We start from the raw sequence: 20,949 nt of genomic DNA, 5'->3' as shown, positions 1-20,949 counted from the left end.
GTTTGATCAAGGATATCCATAGAAAACCTAGAGCAAGCATACTTCAAAGTTTTCAGTTTTTTAACTGGAAAATTTCCTCTGTGAGCTAGGGAACAAGACAAAGGTGTTATCTCCTCTTCTATGCAGTACTATACTGATGTCCTAGCCCCTGCAGCAAAGCAAGAAAATTAAATATATAACCATCAGAAAGAAATAAAACTGTCATTATTCACAGATTATGATGGTGCTATGTTCATTAAAAAAAAAAAAACTCGGAATGAGTTTAACAAGGTTGTTGAATACAAATTCAATATGCAAAAATATTTCTATATACTGAAAATTAGAAAATACAATTTCTAAGAAACAATATTTACTGTACCAAAACATACAAATATCTTGTAGTAACACTTCCAAAATGGTGCAAGACCTATCCAAAAACTATAAAACACCAAGAAATTAAAGAAGATTTTATATAAATTGAAGGATAAACCATGTTCATGGAAAGAAGAGTTAAAGGTGTCAAGTTTTCCCAACTGATCTATAGAACAATGCCCAATCAAAAGCACAAAAGGCTTTTTTTTTTAAATCATTTTTTTTTTTAACAAACCGATACTAAACTTCATATGAAAAAAAGCAAAAGGCCATGAACAGCCAAGACAAGCTTAAAGAACAAGGGTGGGGTGTGGGGGAGGTAACAGAGAAGAAAGAATTATCTTAAAGCTATACTAATTAAATCAACATGTAAAGAGCTTTATAGAATATAACAGAAGGCCCCCAAGGAGACACCTATATGGACACTTGATTTACTACAAAGGGGTAATGCAGAGCTGTAGGCAAAGGATGGGCTTTTCAATAAATGGTGCTGGGAAAATTAGGTATACATATAAAAAAGTATAATTCACCCTGTACTCAACAAATGAACTACAGGTGGGCTGCAAAGCTAAGTATGAAAGGTAAAACAGTGAATCTTCTGGAAAAGAACACAGGAGAGTATCTTCACAGCCTGAGGTTAGGAAACAATTTTTTAAGCAGGGCATAGAATGCTAGACATACAAAAAAAGATTGGAAACAATGGAAATGCCCATCACCAATTGAATGGATGTATATGTGTTTCTCAAAGAATACTATATATTAATGAAAATGAATAAATTTATAGCTGTATGCAATAACCTGAATTTCATAAAATACATACTGAGTAAAAAGCTGAATTCAAAAGGAACATACTCTATGATTCCATTCATATAAAGTTCAAACAATACGTGCAATGAAACAGTTATTCTTAGGGAGATGTACTTAGGTGGTAAAACCAGAAAACAAAAGTTAAGTAATTACCATAAAATCTGGGAGAGTGATTACCTTTTGGAAGGAGAAGTGGGATAGGACAGTAACTGGGAGAGGGCTTGACTGGGTTGTGGTTACAAAGTTGCTTGTTTTGTGGGAACTCACAACAAAAAAGCTATATATTTTTGTCGTCTTCTCTGTTACATTTCACAAAAAAACAAACTTTAAAGGAAAAATTAGACATCATGACATTTCATTATTGCTGTCTTAGTCTCAATTTCCTACCGTCTCTATTGCAGACCCCAGTTTATCCATTACTCCACCTATCACAATTCAGGATTGTGGGCAGCAAGGCAGTTTATCTGACAAAATCCACATCAAGAAGCAGCACTTCCCTTGGCTATAGAAACAGTAATATTTACTCCCTACGATGCTCTTATACTATCCTCTGGCACCTTGGTCACAGCGTAGGGACGCAAATGAGTAACTCTACAATTGCAAACTAAAGTAGGTAACAATAAGTCTAAAAAGCTAATTTTGTCTTTGGACTTGCTACCTCACTGCATTATTAATACATCAAAGACCATAGCTTTGTTCAATTCTAAAGTGACAAAAACAAAAGCTGTTTTACAGTCGAAAATTTCAGTCATGATTTTTAAATTCCTCTGTGACACACAGATAGGGATCGCACATGAAATGAATTCAGAGATCTAAAAACATTCTAAGCCAATTATCCTATATTCCAATGTACTCAAACTTCTAAAATTTCATTTTTCTGCTTCAATAAAACCAAAGTTACAATAAGATATATTACTGATGATATCACTGAACCTAAATGGTGTTCTCTAAAACTGAAAAAGGTGAAGAGATCCTTTCAGCTTATAATGAAAAAAAAAAATTATAATACTGAAGGCCTGAATGATTGATTAAATACCAGAACTTTCTCGAGAGCTGGTTTTGTTAGATTCATATCCTTATTTAAATGGAGATAAAATTCCTATTTGGCTAGGTGTCTTTCCTTTCAAAAAATAAAAAGGAGATTTTTCATATTGGAGTTAAAAGATGGCAAAATAAAACAGCTGATTTAAGTGAACTAATCCAGTACTTCTTTTCTATACATATTCTCCAAACCTTCGTACAAGTGATCAAGGAAGAAAGTTATGTGCTGAGTACTCTAGAACCCCTTTCAAAAACAAAAGATTTGTAAAAGACAACACTTAACACAAAATTTGAATTAACTTTATTTCCCCTACAGTCATCAACTTCTCTGCATTGAATTTTAAAGCAAAAAAGTAAAATAAAATCCCCCAAATGGCAAGGTATCAGAAATCCAGATTTAGTTACGCTTTTATTTGTGAAAATGCTACAGCCATTTTATTGGTCTATAAAAGAACCATCATCTGGGTCAAAAATGAATTTTATAAATCAAAGAATATTCTACACCTTGGAAAAGAAAATCAGCAGTAACATTCTCACTGAACATTGTAAATTACATTTTCTTCATAAAAGGTACATACTATTCTGCACTTTTCCACCAAAAGCAGTGGTGTATGTTATGCTTGTTATATAAAAAAAAGTTATATCCTGTGGCAGGAAAAACCCTTTCTCTTTCACTTTTACTAAACAACTGGAGAAAAATTTCAAGTCTGTATAAAGTTGCCTATAAGCTGGAAAGTGAATATGTTCAATCTCCATTTATATTTTAGTGCATTTTTTTTTTTACAATTGTCACATTTTTAGTAAAAGTAAGAAAATGCATATAGCACTAAAGAGTGTTTCATCAAATGCTCAAGGGATTAAAAAATAGCAGAAAACAAAAACATTGTGATGAATAAACCTTTTCAAAAATGAGAGAAATCCAGGCAAAGTTTACAAATCCTTTGTCATTTTGAAGAGTCACAGAAAATTAACTTTGGATACCTGCCAACTTTATTTTTCCTTAAACTTTTGCATGTAAACACAGTGCTAATCTCAGTATTAGATACCAAACTCATCCTAGTAAGCAACATTCTGTGCTGTTTCCAAAGGATATAAATTTAGCCCTTGAATGAACAATGTATGTAATCTGCTCTGTAGTACCTGGTGAAAACAACTGCTAATAGCAGCAATAATGTGTCAACATAAAAATACCATTTCAATCAGTTAGCTACTCAGAGGTTCATCTTTGAAACAGCAGCTTCTTTTCAGAGCAAACAGTAAGCAATAGAAAATGTATACTTGATGAAACATTCTTTGCATTGGAGAAACATGAAAATAAATACAGTTCAAGGAAGTAATAATTTTCTAACACCTTTTTTTCAGACCTGTACTAGTCTACTGGTTCAAGAAGCTCTTACCACATTTTGTCATTTGTATTTTACATATTGCTATTTGGGTAATTCAAATGAAATGCAGGTCTTGTAAAAGAATAAAAACATTGACAAGTATGCATGTGCCAGGGACCAAATTAGAGGGTTCTTTGGTGCAATTAGTCCAAATTCTCAGATTTGAAGGATAATATGTACCAATAAAAAAAATCTGCTGCTAGACATTTACAGCAGTGCTCTGTCTTGCTTCACATTACATATCGAAAACAGCTGTTCTCAATAAGCCAATTTTATTTTTTTATCAGGCAGTGTCAGAAAATTTTGTACTTTAACCTGGACAGTGATGGTTCTGTACCCTCTGTTGCTGTGAAACATGACACGAGCTAAAGGCAAAGACCGGTTCTCACAAGGACAACTGCTTCAAGTTAGGAACGAGAACAGTGTATTTAAACAGTCTTCTTAGTTATTTTCTTGCCTTTTTTAAAAACTAGCTTATTTTTAATGTAGCCACGCTTCCTTTTGGTAGTCTAAAAAGAAAAGAGAACACATGGTATTAGTGCAAGTTTCTTACAGATTAAAAAAAAAAAAAAAAAAAAACATATAACATGCCTGGTTTATGCATGAAGACTGCCTTAATAAACTTTTAGCTCTTCTTACGGCTGGACTCCTAGAACAGTCAATGAGCACCACTAAGTATTCCTATGCTGCATATGCTGAGAGATTCAAGATGAACAGGATCAGGTCCCTAGCTTGAATATGAAAGAGCTACCAAAGCATTCTTCAAATGCATATTATACATTCCTCACCATCAAGCAAATGAACCCAATTTCCCCTTTCAACCACTGAATGCTCAGCTGTAGTAAGTACTCAAATTACCAGGCATGATAGAATATAACACTATTCCAAGGAATCAGAAAATGTTAGTGATGTTTCTGGTTTAGACTCCAAGGAATTAGCTGTGTGTCAAAATACAAGTGAATTTAACTTCTGGAGCCCTTAGTTTCCTTATCTGTAAAATAAGTAACATTGTAAGTAACTATGTACAAAATTGGAAAAGAAATATGATTTTACTTGGCACCTTCTCCAATAATAATGTTTTAAGTAGGAAAATAAACACTTTAAAAACAAACAAGCCGAAACAATAACAACGAAAAACCCTACCACCAAAACAACATTCCATGAACTTCACAGATCTTTCAAAAATATCATATTTGCTAATACTTCAATATTCCACTAAAACTCTAAACAGATATTTTCTGGTATAAGAAACAGATTACTGCAATAGTGGTGGTAGAAATTACTGCAAAAATGGTTGCTATGTTGTAATCCTACAGGATAAATTACAGACGCATGTGTCTGTCAATCTGAGACACATCCATAGATACTGAAGCAAGCATTTCTTAGAAATAAGTAATTCAATGCACCATAAAAGCACTTCAGTGACTGAAGACTCAAGAGACTGACCACCTAAGTCAATTTTCACCTTTAAATACAACCCTTAGAGAAGGTTTCAAAAATATAAGAGTAAAATGTTGCACTGTCTTCCTTTATTCATGATGTTCAGTTCAAAACAATTTATAATTTTTCCTAACAGGTTTAAGAATGTAAGGCAAAATGCAAGCCTTCTTAAGGTTAAAAAAAAAAAAAAAAAGATACTCTAACTTGTTAACTACATCATGTTACCTTATTATTACTGTATTAAGGCATAAAGTAAAAAAAGTCAAAGGGCGTAATTTTTTAAAATTCAAACCTGAGCAATGAGTTAGTTCCTTTATTATCATTACCCACAGATTTCTAAAATAAAACTTTTTCTACGAGGTCTCTTGTAATATGTACCAGGTCCGTGCAAACATATGTATTTTATCTGAGCCATGGAGTGGGGGAGGTGGTGCAGCGAGAGTTCTCTTATTGGCAGTGAGCCAGCCAACAATTTTTTTCCTGCAGCCCGGGACTACAATTCCTAGTACAACTCAGCATGTCAGCTCTTCAGTGGCAGAAAAACTCCCAGAAGCACTATGTTTCCTCCCACTCCCCACATCCCTCCACAAAAATTAAAACTGGGGTGAGGGGAATGGGGAGGAAAGCAAACAAAGAACACTTCTTTAGTGCTACTAGAAAACAGAATATAAAGCCATGGAGAACCAAAACTCAAAAATCCACATCAATGGCTGCTAGAATATAGGTTTTGTGCATGGAAGACAAACTAATTTTTATCTGTTCACTTATTTATTTTGGAAGAATAATGGTAAAACAAAAGAGGCTAGATTAAGAAAATTCACTGCCCTTGGGGTCTGTAATATCAGTTAGGTGGCAAGTTCAACACCCTTTTTTCCCCCAGAAAAAGTAGACCTTACTTGGGCTTGGATATTTTAGGAATAACAGATTTGAGACTAGCAGCACTTGCTTTGACTTTTGCACTGGTATGACTCACCAGTTTCTCCTACCACATGCCTGTGAAACCAAATTATTTGATTTCTTTGTCATCTGATCTAAAGACAGGTGAGTAAATTTGAAACAGATCTGGATTGAAAATAGACCTTCATACAACTGCTTTAAGGTTTTGATGATATAACTAACACAATGAGTGTCAATATGCCATCAGAAATAGTCATTTAAAAAGTTTCTATTTATATATCATATAACTAGCATTCCACACTTTTATAGTAGAAATTGAAAATATCTGAATTCTGGATATATTTGAATATATTTTAAGAAATGCAAAGGGACAGTTACCTCAATGATTTAAAATAACCGATCCAAGCTACATAAACCTAAATCTAAACCTTTTAAGACTTAAGACTGAAATCAGTCCTTTAATGGGTAGTGTCTTATAATACAACCTTAATATTTCATCTGACTGCTAATTATTTCCCATCTTCCACAGTTGGGTAGACTATATAAATACTTATTTTTACTCATCTTTTGTAACAAAGATTAGAGATCTATTTAACTTAAGTGAGTAATTATGACCCCATATCTTGTTAAATATGTATTGCAAAAGAATTCCAATAGTCTCATCATAATTCTTTTCTACAACCTTTGTCATGATAATTATAATAAAATAATTATCTTAGAATATATATATACACACATATATATTTTGCTTCAGAAGGACTCACCCAATTCAAACCTATTCTTTATTTAATGAATGACAGAGTAACATCATGCTAAGAACAGAACATGAAAATACAATTTATTAAATTTGCTTTGACCAAAAGATGAGGAAAAAACAATTCTATTATTTGAGTGTTTGGCACTTTTACTTTTGCACAGGTTCAGAAACTGATGGCTACAGATATATCTTCCTTTACATGAATACATCTTAATGATGGGAATACCTCAGCTTGGAAGGCATTTGCTTCACTGATAACCTTCATGCTACCCAGAAACACTTGCTGCTTGACATGGTGCTAGTAGGATAGTCTGATCTTTGTTATAAACCATAGTCTTTACAATTCTAGCAAATGAAAATTTATTAGCAATTTTTGGTGATTATTTTTTACACAAATCAACCAACTTTTATTTCCCCTTTTATAGAAATGACTTCACTTGGCACCCACCTTCTTTGACAAATACTTCTGTTTTGGGAAAATGTTGGTGACTCGAGGTTTGTGGTCTAGTGTTTCCCTGTTATCAGGTGCTTTCACTTTATATATCCTGACAAGCCAGTGTTCTGATGTAAAGGCTTCCTCCAAATGCTTGAATTTAATGTCCTTGTTTCCAATCTCAGCATTACGTGTTCGGTCAAAACCTGGGGGAGTACGAAAATCCAGCTGCAAAAGTGACATTAGTATTGGATGTTAACCATATTGGAAAACATTCTGTATTAGAAGGTAACAAATGTTATCACCAGGGCAACAACCCTCTCACTTAACTTAGAAAAAGAGAATTGAGTAATAAATCCAACAATTTTCATACACTGTTAAGTAGACAGAAGGAAATCAGTAAGAGAGAAAATATATCAGAATCAGAATTTCACAGAACCCTTAGAATTCGATGAGCAGCCTGCAGGTATAAATAGCCAAAAAACTGAAATGAAGTCCTTCAAAACCTCTCTTACAATATGCAGAGATAACACACAGACAGAGACTTCTTTCAGCCTCAGAGACTTGCACTATCTATTCCTTCTGCCAGAAACATTCATTATTCAGTGCTTTTGCATGGCTGACTCCTTTCTATCCTTTGGCTTCAGTACAAATACCACCTCACAAGTGAAATACTTTCTTTAGACAGGTGGTCAAGAAGTCTCCTCCTCTGTTTCTTCCTGGTACCTTGTTCTTTTATTCTGTAGCATGTATTGATAACATTTTTATTGATTTTAAAAATTACCTGCACCCCCCCACAAGTATGTAAATTGCTTGAGGACTTTATCTTTTCACAATGTAGCTTTATATCCCCAATGTTTCACTTGCAGATGTTCAATAAATATTTGTTAAATAACTACATAATTAAGCTGTGATACTACATTCTGGAAGTGGGAACCACAAAGGAGGCCAAAAAGCCAAACCATGGGAGGATTTATGAAGAAAAGAGAAAAAATGGAGAATTTTAAAAAATTCTCAGACTAAGTTTATGCTGAAACAAACCTGGCATAAATGAATTCAACTTTAAAACAAAAATAAAAACAAATCTACCTCAAAAAGGGAACCAAAAAGGGAATCAGCTTGTTCTTGCTTAGCTATACAACAGTAAAAGTTATACTTCATGATTTAAACTTATATTATTCTTGTGCAGGGTAGGCAGCAAAATGAATGCATGCTGGAATCTTAACTTAAAATTGTTAATAAACTTAAAAGATATGAAAAAACGTCCTCTGCTGCTGTTATTAGTGAGCAGAGAAACTAATAACTGACCATTTCCTGAGATAACAAATTATAGCTTTATTGCTGCTTTCTTAGCACAAATTTAGAGACCAGGCACTGGCCTTGCAAAACATACTTAAAACACAAACAAAAATCTAACTCTAGAAGTAAAATTACTGTTGTTTTTTTTTTTTTTTACAGAAGCCACCTGCAGATTCATTCCTCATTTTGCAAATCCACCTAGGAGCAACATAATGAACAGGAACAGAATGATATGCAAACTCTTCTGAAAACTAACTGATTGTTCTAGCCTACACTACCAACAATGATATTTTACAAAAGGATAAAATTCACTTCAGAAATCGAGACTCAAACAAACCCCTTCAGTTTGGACAGTTATCTTGATCCCCAGTGATGGTATAAAGTTAAACAAGCAATTCTTCTCTTGCTTTATAGGATATTAACCAGAGAGCAATATGGAATTAGACAGTTTTCACTGAAACTTTATCATGAAGCTGTAACTTGGTCAGTTATACAATCTAAATGCTATCAAGAACCTTAGAAGTCAAGTCATTCTCCCAATCCTGTAATATCTAGAGAGGACATGATTGTCCAACTGTTAACTGGGATTTGATAAAGCCAGATCTAAAACCCAGGTATTGTGACAGCAAGTCCATTGTCCATTTTTGCTTTTGTTCTGGCAACAATGCCCGTTTGCACATTCCCTCATTTTGAGGATCCTTAAAAGCTTTTGTACCACACATCATTCGAATTTTCTAGGAAACTCAGACCCAGATAGATAGTTTTAGCTACCTTTGATAATGAAGAATAAAGATAGAGTGAACATCTGAAGTAACTATATAATTCAACTCTTTAATTTAAAGCTTTTCCCACCAAGTAGCAAAATGACCTACTTAAAATCACACTGTTAACTAAGAGACCTCTCCTCTGGAGAACAAAGCCTTCCAAAACCATCAGACAGAAAGATGGAATGGCAAGCAAATGATGGATTTGTGCCTAGAATTAATGTTTTGGAAAGAAGTCTTTGATCTAACTATTTTTTTCTAATTTTTCACATACAAGTTTCAGAAATCTAAATTTAATGGGAAAAAACTTTAGATAAGCACATTTCTCTATAAAGTGCAATCAAAACACCATTGTCCTATCTTTCTAGAGGAAAATGATTATTTTTAAAATACTATTTCAAATAAAGATTACAGAAAAATTTATATAACTAACCTGCATTTCTCCAAACCTGTAGTATGACATTTTATACATAAGGCAATTCAACAAAGTGGGAGATCCTGCTTTGTCTACACGGAACTCTCCCTGTGGGGTGAAATAGTCACTTTCCTAAAAGAAAGAAATCAGAAGTTTCTATGTCAGTGGAATTTAACACGCTCAAAGCTACATTAGGTTATATCCCAAAAAATGTGGTTCAATAAGATTATCAATTTAATATGATCCATAAAAGAACAAACAGCAGAACCATCATGGTTGTTTTTTAAAGCTGAGTCTAGAATTCATTTGTTAAACATAAACTGTATCTAAGAAAACACAAAGAACAACAAAACTGTTTGCTGGGGTCTGGGAGGGAAATTAATCCTACCAGATTTTAAACATGTAATAAAGAGTACTTCACCCAAAAAAAGAATGATACCAACACCATGGTTTAACTGGATAGGGTGGCTCTCTACAAATGCCCCCTTTCTTCCCCAATTTTCCTTTTCAGAATTTTCTTAAATGTTATTTTTTATTTTTACAAATTAACTCTAAAATCAGCTTCTTTAGTTGGGGAAGGGGAGTGTTTAGAAAACCCGTGAAGCAACTTTTATTAAAATCTCTTCAAATTTATGAATTAACCTCTAAGAGGGGAAATTTGGCAATACAGATAATAGTAGGTGTAATTTTTGACCCAGTAATTCCTTGTCTAGGAATTTACCTTACAGAATTACATGTATTGGGCAAAATAATGAATACAGATTATTTACTGCATCAGTGTATGAGTCTAAAAAATTGAAAACAACCTAAATGTCCATCAACAGGGATAGGTTAAATAAATCATAGTACAATGGTGCACACTGTGCAGATGTAAAAAAAAAGGAATGAAGATTTATTTGAGTATGGAAAGATCTCAAAGGAATACTGTGAAGTGAAAAAAGCAAGAACAGGGTGTATATCTTGCCAATGGTTATCTGCTTGACTAAGAATCACAAGAAAATAATAATAGTGATTACCAGGGACTTCTTTCCTTTTCTTTTTTGGAGGGAGGATAGTAAACACTAACTGTATGTCCCTTCTATATTTGATTTTTGAACCAAGTGAATTACCTATTAATGAAGTGTAAGAATTCTGATTTCAAAAAGCAAAGTATTAAAGGATTTCTGTATACACAAATGTTAAAAGCATACATTCGAAAATATAATGATCTATCATATGCCATATTTTAACACTGCTAAAGCAAATCCACAAATGAAAATTACATATTGGGAGAACTAAATTTCAGAAGAGTGATTTAATGCAGCAAATAATGCTTATTAATTATAGCTATGGGTAAATATCACAGCATTTACATTTGACCAGGAAATCTGGGGCTTTACTCAACTTCATCCCTGGCACTTGACAATCATGCATACATTTTCCCAACAGATTTTTTTATTCTGGATCAGTAGGGAATCTTATTCTCATCTTTTTGCTTTCAGCATATAAAAATACAATGCTGGATGCACATCCTTTAGGAGCTTACAACTGAGTGGGAGAGAGAAGACAGAATCTAACTACAAAACAGGCTATATGCGATGTGATGATGGGTATAGCCCTGGGTGCAAGAGAGATGGGCTTTTGGAAAGGTGACAAGTCAGCTCTAAGAAAGGGAATAGTGAAAATAGATGTGTCAGATGAGTTAAGGAAAGAAACCACAAGATAACTTTCAGGGCACAGAACTGGCAGAGTGGAATCAAGTTGGTGAGGGAGGAGAGGCCAGCAAAGGAAGGCAAAGAGACTATGAGGAAAGAAGGGGCTTGAATTCCAAGTTAAGGAGTTTGGACTTATAGCTCATCATACCAAGCTGACAGTGGCAGGGCTTCAAGGCCCCTTCCATTCATCTTCAGCTGTCACAGCAGCAAAGTGACATGGTCATTATCATATTAGACTGGAAAGGGAATAAGACTGAGGCAAAGATAGCCAATTTCAATGTTATTGTCCTATTTCCAGTTTAAGATCACAAGGGTCACTACTAGGATGGAAGTAATTGTAGTGGAATGAAAGAGGTAGAAGTGAAAGGCTGTGAAGAAGTAAAAACAAGAAGTCTTGTCTTGGCAAGGGATTGCACTGTAGGGGAGAAGCAAAGTATGAGGCATGAGTATGTGAAGTTTTAAAACTAGGAAAATTCTTCTGAATTCTTAATAGTAAAGTCAGGGAGAGGCACTAATTTAGGGTAAAGGATAATGAAAACAAATATGGCACAATTAGCAAGATAAGAGAATTATTTGGCCATTGGGAGTTTTCTATCACGTATCTAGATTTATCTTGTTTCTTACCCGAATGTCTTTTGGATGCTCCCCTTCAGCTATCCTAACCATCCAGAGAAACTTGTTGATATCATCACCAGAATAGCCAATAACCCCTCCAAAAATAATTAAAACATAATCTACATCCAGGGTCCTCATGATTTTATAGGCTGCTGTTTCATTCGAAGACATAGCTTTCCCAACCTACAAAATAAAAAAACAATGAGAATACATGTACTTAGCTCCAGAATGCACTAAAAGTAAAACTGTGTATTTATTTTACTATAAGATGGAATGCATTTCTAAAGTGTTTTTTCATGGGATTTTTTTTTTTTTTTGTAGAAATGACTTACTAAAATTCAACAAATTTATTACGAGATTTATAAACATCTTACCTACTACAGTCAATTATAGCAGAAATGTCAGAATACATATTCTAATATTTTCTTAATAATTAAGTTATGACATCTGATGATTGCCTATGACACTAAAACAAATGAAATTCTTTTGGTTAAGATAGGTCTATCCTAAAATTTTTAACTATAGAAAGGTGATTAACTGAGGTAGATTATTTAATCAAGTGAACAGAATTTGCATATACATAAAAGGCAGCACATTTGCTTTACGTACTTGGAAATATTTTTCTTAATCTATCAACCAGAAAATGCAAGTCAAACATAAAACAAGTATTTTTAAAGTTTCAGATTTTGCCTAATTCTACAGTGAGCTAAATATATCATATAAACTGCCAGAGATCAGTCTGTATTCTGAATTATACGCTCTTAAAAACAAAATAAATAAGCATGCCTTGAACTTACTTCAATGAATATGTAAAGAAATATTTTGAGAATCTAGCAAAGAATACTTTCACCCACATTTCTCCTATTTAATCATACGTGAAGCCTGATCGCTAAGTAATAAAGATTTGTTATTTTTGACTTTTTGTCTGTCAAATTCTTACCAGTGCTATGTGGCTGTTATTCCATGTGTTATTATCCACCAAAGTAGTTCTATTAGCCATTCCAGCTATCTGATAGCCGTAATCCCACCAAGACATCACTCGGGCATGTTCATCTGTATTTTGCCTTAGCCAAAAGTAAGCTTCTCTAAAATCATCTAAGATATTCCTGGTACTGAAAAGAATCACAACATTCTTTTAAATGATGTCTTATAAATATGAAGTGAATAACTTAAGATGTTCAGGTGCTAATCCATTGAATAATTTTACATTCTAAAGATGGTGGTTAAAAGCCTCAACTGACAGAAAAAAAATCAATAAAGAACTAGAATAGTGATTCTTCAACTTTAATACGTATATACAAAGCATCTTGATAGCTTGTAAAAACAAACAGATGCTGGTTTAGTAGTTCTGGGGTTGGACCTGAATTTCTGTATAACAAGCTTACAAGTGTAGCAGAACCTGGGGCCAAGGAAAGATGTAAATCAGCTGTTCTCAAATTTTAGCTGCATCACAATAATCTGGAGGGATTTTTAAAATACAGATTGATGGATCCTACCCCCAGAATTTCTGTTTCAGTAGGTTTGGAGTGAGGCTAAGAATTTGTATTTTTGACTAGTTTCCTGGTAATGATGATTCTGTGTGTCCAAGGACCACACTCTGAGAAAAAGTGATATATATTATGTTTGCTAGGATATTCTGAAAAACAGCATGAAATATAATAGCAACTCCCCTAAAGGGGGAGGGGAAGGAAGACTACCAAAAAATGGTAGATCCAAATCAAATGTATTGCTCTCACAAGTAACATTCTATCTTTGAATTCTATCTCATGAGATACAGAAAAAGGTTGGTGTAAAATCCTTTTCAGTCAAGTTATTTTCTTACCCATCATGATTGTAAGAGGCCAGTACCACACTTGGACTGGAGTAGGCATTGCTTGTGACCCAGGTACAGTGGACTGCAAACATCATCAATAACATCAGCATCAACATGGTGACAATGCTTTTTATATTAGGACCTAATCCTTCTTCAGTTTTTTCCTGTTCAGTTACATGTTTCCTCACTTTTCCTGCCTGAAGATACGAAACACTGGTTAGACAAATTCATCATTTGACTTGCTTCATTAAGACACTCAAGGGAAAAAGTTGGGAGAATGTTAATCTATGAATCTAATTCGATGACTCAGAAAATGTTTAACTATCAAGAATTCTTGAGTGGGTAATACATTGTTTTCTAAAAATCAAAGTAGATTTTAAAGTCAAATGTGAAGAGAGAAGGCTTCCCAGGAATATACCCCCATCAAGAGCCTGGTCACAGAGGCAAGTACTATCTCCATGAAGAAGCTGCATCCAAACCCAAGTATCCTTACGTTTTTCTCAGATACAAAGGGAGATAAACAAATGGCCCCACCTGGCAACCTTTTGCTATAAAATCTTAATTCGGTATTCTGAAATTGGTAATGTTTAGCTATAATCAAGAACCATGAAGGATTTTACAATGGGGGAAAACTGCATTATGAGAATCAGTCTTCCAATTTCCAACCCCCCAAATCAACAGATCTATTAAAACTAAGATTACCTTAACAATAACAACAACAACAAAACAAAAAACAAGAAGAGAGAATAGGAAACCAATCACAGAAGGTATATTATAAGACTAATAAACCACAAAACAACAAAAGAAACAAAATATAACACACACAAAAATACAAAAGCAGGTAAGTGTTTTATTAACATGAATCTTTATTAATTACATTTGTCTGAGAGTAAGGAAAGAAAGAACAATTACAACACTAATACTTATAATAGGAATTTCACTGTTTGAGAAACCTAGTCAGTATTCAAGGAGAAATGTTAATATGTTATCCAAGATAAGTGCTTTAATTCTTACAAACCTCTTCCTCACTTGCACCAAATATAAACCTACTGAGACCTAAAAGACTAAGGTTAAAGCTGAATTATATTACATTGGCCAGCCACCTACTGCTAACAAATTGAAGTTTTGTTTTGTTTTTGCCCCTAATGCACATAATTCCCTTTACCATTCAATGAACTAATACTATTCTCAAGTATCTTTCAAATCTCATTTTAAAAGTTTACAATGAATATAGACCTTAAGGATTAGCACTTGTCCACATGGTTTCTGAGGTATTTCTAGTGCCAAATTTTATGTAATTTAGTAGAGCAGCGGGTTTCTTGCTATCAAAATTGAGAAGGCACAAATAAGCCATAAGCATTTAGATTCTCTGATTACATTTTATTTTAGACCCGCCAGGCGCGAACAATAGAGAACACAAGAAAAGTCAGTTTGTTTACATCCTTGTTTTAACTGGATTTCTTAATAAGTATAGTTCTTGCTGTAGTAAAAGGAAAAAAGCACATAAAAATTTTAAAGGCCTTACTTTAGATTCCCCACCTTATCATACAAATTTCCTGGGTTTCTTTTGTCATCCTCATCACTGCTGTCTTCCACAGGTGGATTTTCCCTTTTCATGTCATCCCCCAAATAGTGCTCAAAAACGTTTGAGAAGGCAATTGCAGATAGCATACAGACAACTGGAGTCAAAGTCAACATTAGTCGTACCATCACTCCAGCAAAGTAGACAGCGCTGATTGCGTACAGAGCAACTGCAAAGAAAAGTTGTCTCATAACACTTAGGAAAAGAAAATTGTTCATGGAAAACAACTAGATATTTATTACCACAATACAAACCCAATCTTAAAAACAGACAAACATCTCACAAAAGATACAATAGTTTTGAAATTAATAATACTGAACAACTGATTAATAGTCACTACTTCAAAATTATAATTAGTGCTGACTAAATAAAACTACAAATCAACATTTATACAAGTGTTACCATGATTCAAATTTATTTGTAGTTATAATAGGGAATCAAATTTTATTCATTATTGTCAGTTAGTATAACATATTAGAAAATCTACAGTTGACATATGAAACTATATTTGTGCATCGTATCATTAGGCACAGTAATTTTATACACCTAAACAAAGTCTAAGAAAAGCCAGTGCCAAAATCTAGTACAAAGACCAAAGTAGGAACATATAAAGTTACTGCCAAGAGACTTTTCTAAAACTGTGAAACAAATTTCCAACAGCCGGAGCTTTCTGCATTATGTGCTAACTACACGGAAAGGCTCTATTTCTGGCCAAAGGTGATGATTTTACAAAGTCAATTAGTCACTTGAGCTCCTATCTCATTATTTTAAGCTCATTAGGTTTTTTTTTCCCGAGACATAAAACACATTTATTACACCATATTGTTAAGTGTATAGCTCAACGAATTTTTATGTATGTACACACCCATGTAATTACCACCCATATCAAATACATTTTTATAGCTCCTTAGAAGGATTTCTTGCCTCCTCCCCTATAAAAAAGGTAACCACTATATGGACTTCTACCACCATTATTTAGTTTATCCTTGAACTTTATAGATACAGAATAATATAAAAATTTTCTCTTTTGTACTGGCTTCTTTTATTCACCCATGTTATTCTTTTATTAATTGCTGTTATATTCCATTGTATAAATATATAAAATTTATTTATCCATTCTGTTCCTGATGATATTTGCAATGTTTCTAATCAGAGGCTACTATGAATAAAGTTTCTATGTGCATTCTTAAACATGTCTTTCAGTATACATATGCATTCATTTGTCTTGGGTATAGACCTAGGAAAGGAATTTCTGGGTCATGAGGTAGGAATATGCTTAAGATAAATCTTTTTCATTGACGCAGAATTAACATAGCCATATACAGAGGCCATTAATCTAGATAAAATAGAGAAGAAAGAATATCCATTTCTTTAGTTAGAACTCAAGAAGGTGCTATTCTTTCTCTCCTGACTCTACTCTGGAATAGTAACTTGAGGTGTCACTCACAGTCCCAGGCCCCATACTTGTAGTTCAAGTCCTGTCTGCTTCTACCATTTAATGGCTTGAGTGCTCTTTTGCACGTTACAAATCTTTTCTAAGCTTGAGTTTTTTATCACATGCAGAACAGCCATAGCATACTTCTCATGATGACTAAACCACACAGAAGCCTTTGAACCTGCTTACTTTATTCATTTATATTTTGAATGTCAGATCCTAAACACTTAGCTTTTAAATATTTTTTGCTTCAGTTCTTGTTAGCTAGAAATATACACAAAGCTATCAGTGAAGAGGGTTTACTTATAGGTGATTTTTATTCAATTATATAGTGTACTTTACTCTGAAATTTGGTTGATGGTCAACTTTGTGAACTTCTCCCAACTGAGCTGATTAAGAGCTAACTTAGGGGGAGGCGGGGCAAGATGGCGGACTGGTGAGCTGTATGTTTTAGTTACTCCTCCAGGAAAGTAGGTAGAAAGCCAGGAACTGCGTGGACTGGACACCACAGAGCAATCTGTCTTTGGGCATACTTCATACAACACTCATGAAAACGTGGAACTGCTGAGATCAGCGAAATCTGTAAGTTTTTGCGGCCAGGGGACCCGCGCCCCTCCCTGCCAGGCTCAGTCCCGTGGGAGGAGGGGCTGTCAGCTCCGGGAAGGAGAAGGGAGAACTGCAGTGGCTGCTCTTATCGGAAACCCATTCTACTGATCCAGACTCCAACCATAGATAGACTGACACCAGACACCAGAGAATCTGAGAGCAGCCAGCCCAGCAGAGAGGAGACAGGCATAGAAAAAAAAAAAACAACACGAAAAACTCCAAAATAAAAACAGAGGATTTTTGGAGTTCTGGTGAACACAGAAAGGGGAAGGGCGGAGCTCAGGCGCTAAGGCGCATATGCAAATCCCGAAGAAAAGCCGATCTCTCTGCCCTGTGGACCTTTCCCTAATGGCCCTGGTTGCTTTGTCTCTTAGCATTTCAATAACCCATTAGATCTCTGAGGAGGGCCCTTTTATTTTATTTTATTATTTTTTTTTAATCCTTTTTTCTTTTTGTAAAACAATTACTCTAAGAAGCCCAATACAGAAAGCTTCAAAGGCTTTCAATTTCGGCACCTCAAGTCAAGAGCAGAACTAAGAGAGCTCTGAGACAAAAGGCAATAATTCAGTGGCTGAGAAAATTCACTAAACACCACAACTTCCCAAGAAAAGGGGGGTGTCCGCTCACAGCCACCATCCTGGTGGACAGGAAACACTCCTGCACATCGCCAGCCCCATAGCCCAGAGCTACCACAGACAACCCAGTGTGACGGAAGTGCTTCAAATAACAGGCACACACCACAAAACTGGGCGTGGACATTAGCCTTCCCTGCAACCTCAGCTGATTGTCCCAGAGTTGGGAAGGTGGAGCAGTGTGAATTAACAAAGCCCCATTCAGCCATCATTTGAGCAGACTGGGAGCCTCCCTACAGAGCCCAGCAGCCCAGAACTGCCCTGGGGGGACTGCACTCACCTGTGACATAGCACAGTCATCCCTCAACAGAGAACCCGGGGTGCACAGCCTGGAAGAGGGGCCCACTTGCAAGTCTCAGGAGCCATACGCCAATACCAAGGACTTGTGGGTCAGAGGCAGAGACAAACTGTGGCAGGACTGAACTGAAGGATTAGACTATTGCAGCAGCTTTAAAACTCTAGGATCACCAGGGAGATTTGATTGTTAGGGCCACCCCCCTCCCCGACTGCCCAGAAACACGCCCCACATACAGGGCAGGCAACACCAACTACACACGCAAGCTTGGTACACCAATTGGGCCCCACAAGACTCACTCCCGCACTCACCAAAAACGCTAAGCAGGGGAGAACTGGCTTGTGGAGAACAGGTGGCTTGTGGACGCCACCCGCTGGTTAGTTAGAGAAAGTGTACTCCACGAAGCTGTAGATCTGATAAATTAGAGATAAGGACTTCAATAGGTCTACAAACCCTAAAAGAACCCTATCAAGTTCAGCAAATGCCATGAGGCCAAAAACAACAGAAAATTATAAAGCATATGAAAAAACCAGATGATATGGATAACCCAAGCCCAAGCACCCAAATCAAAAAACCAGAAGAGACACAGCACCTAGAGCAGCTACTCAAAGAACTAAAGATGAACAATGAGACCATAGTACGGGATATAAAGGAAATCAAGAAGACTCTAGAAGAGCATAAAGAAGACATTGCAAGACTAAATAAAAAAATGGATGATCTTATGGAAATTAAAGAAACTGTTGACCAAATTAAAAAGATTCTGGACACTCATAGTACAAGACTAGAGGAAGTTGAACAACGAATCAGTGACCTGGAAGATGACAGAATGGAAAATGAAAGCATAAAAGAAAGAATGGGGAAAAAAATTGAAAAAATAGAAATGGACCTCAGGGATATGATAGATAATATGAAACGTCCAAATATAAGACTCATTGGTGTCCCAGAAGGGGAAGAAAAGGGTAAAGGTCTAGGAAATGTATTCAAAGAAATTGTTGGGGAAAACTTCCCAAATCTTCTATACAACATAAATATACAAATCATAAATGCTCAGCGAACCCCAAATAGAATAAATCCAAATAAACCCACTCCGAGACATATACTGATCACACTGTCAAACACAGAAGAGAAGGAGCAAGTTCTGAGAGCAGCAAGAGAAAAGCAATTCACCACATACAAAGGAAACAGCATAAGACTAAGTAGTGACTACTCAGCAGCCACCATGGAGGTGAGAAGGCAGTGGCACGATATATTTAAAATTCTGAGTGAGAAAAATTTCCAGCCAAGAATACTTTATCCAGCAAAGCTCTCCTTCAAATTTGAGGGAGAGCTTAAATTTTTCACAGGCAAACAAATGCTGAGAGAATTTGCTAACAAGAGACCTGCCTACTGGAGATACTCAAGGGAGCCCTAGAGACAGAGAAACAAAGACAGGACAGAGAGACTTGGAGAAAGGTTCAGTACTAAAGAGGTTCGGCATGGGTACAATAAAGGATATTGATAGAGAGAGGGGAAAAATATGGCAAACATAAACCAAAGGATAAGATGGCTGATTCAAGAAATGCCTTCACGGTTATAACGTTGAATGTAAATGGATTAAACTCCCCAATTAAAAGATATAGATTCGCAGAATGGATCAAAAAAAATGAACCATCAATATGTTGTATACAAGAGACTCATCTTAGACACAGGGACACAAAGAAACTGAAAGTGAAAGGATGGAAAAAAATATTTCATGCAAGCTACAGCCAAAAGAAAGCAGGTGTAGCAATATTAATCTCAGATAAAATAGACTTCAAATGCAGGGATGTTTTGAGAGACAAAGAAGGCCACTACGTACAAATAAAAGGGGCAATTCAGCAAGAAGAAATAACAATCGTAAATGTCTATGCACCCAATCAAGGTGCCACAAAATACATGAGAGAAACACTGGCAAAACTAAAGGAAGCAATTGATGTTTCCACAATAATTGTGGGAGACTTCAACACATCACTCTCTCCTATAGATAGATCAACCAGACAGAAGACCAATAAGGAAATTGAAAACCTAAACAATCTGATAAATGAATTAGATTTAACAGACATATACAGAACATTACATCCCAAATCACCAGGATACACATACTTTTCTAGTGCTCACGGAACTTTCTCCAGAATAGATCATATGCTGGGACATAAAACAAGCCTCAATAAATTTAAAAAGATTGAAATTATTCAAAGCACATTCTCTGACCACAATGGAATACAATTAGAAGTCAATAACCATCAGAGACTTAGAAAATTCACAAATACCTGGAGGTTAAACAACACACTCCTAAACAATCAGTGGGTTAAAGAAGAAATAGCAAGAGAAATTGCTAAATATATAGAGACGAATGAAAATGAGAACACAACATACCAAAACCTATGGGATGCAGCAAAAGCAGTGCTAAGGGGGAAATTTATAGCACTAAACGCATATATTAAAAAGGAAGAAAGAGCCAAAATCAAAGAACTAATGGATCAACTGAAGAAGCTAGAAAATGAACAGCAAACCAATCCTAAACCAAGTACAAGAAAAGAAATAACAAGGATGAAAGCAGAAATAAATGACATAGAGAACAAAAAAACAATAGAGAGGATAAATATCACCAAAAGTTGGTTCTTTGAGAAGATCAACAAGATTGACAAGCCCCTAGCTAGACTGACAAAA

The 20,949-nt window shown here is 35.2% G+C and overlaps 1 protein-coding gene across 3 annotated transcripts in view; it reads right to left on the bottom strand.

Moving 5' to 3' along the window:
• Positions 1-2,477: 2,477 nt before the first annotated feature.
• STT3B (STT3 oligosaccharyltransferase complex catalytic subunit B) overlaps positions 2,478-20,949 on the bottom strand; it is a 151,147-nt gene continuing 132,675 nt past the window's right edge. For all 3 annotated transcript variants that reach the window (XM_037846456.1, XM_037846469.1, XM_037846463.1), the window contains exons 10-16: positions 15,251-15,462; positions 13,721-13,908; positions 12,839-13,010; positions 11,908-12,081; positions 9,608-9,721; positions 7,127-7,339; positions 2,478-4,093 (exon numbers count right to left, since the gene is read on the bottom strand). In XM_037846456.1, the coding sequence (XP_037702384.1) occupies positions 4,013-4,093; positions 7,127-7,339; positions 9,608-9,721; positions 11,908-12,081; positions 12,839-13,010; positions 13,721-13,908; positions 15,251-15,462 (1,154 nt within the window). In that variant the 3' untranslated portion in view covers positions 2,478-4,012. The remainder of the gene's footprint in view (positions 4,094-7,126; positions 7,340-9,607; positions 9,722-11,907; positions 12,082-12,838; positions 13,011-13,720; positions 13,909-15,250; positions 15,463-20,949) is intronic.

This window comes from Choloepus didactylus, chromosome 1, assembly GCF_015220235.1.
Source record: "Choloepus didactylus isolate mChoDid1 chromosome 1, mChoDid1.pri, whole genome shotgun sequence".
NCBI classification, from domain to species: domain Eukaryota; kingdom Metazoa; phylum Chordata; class Mammalia; order Pilosa; family Megalonychidae; genus Choloepus; species Choloepus didactylus.
Note: the sequence above shows the minus strand (reverse complement) of the source record. Positions and strands in the feature narration are given on the sequence as shown.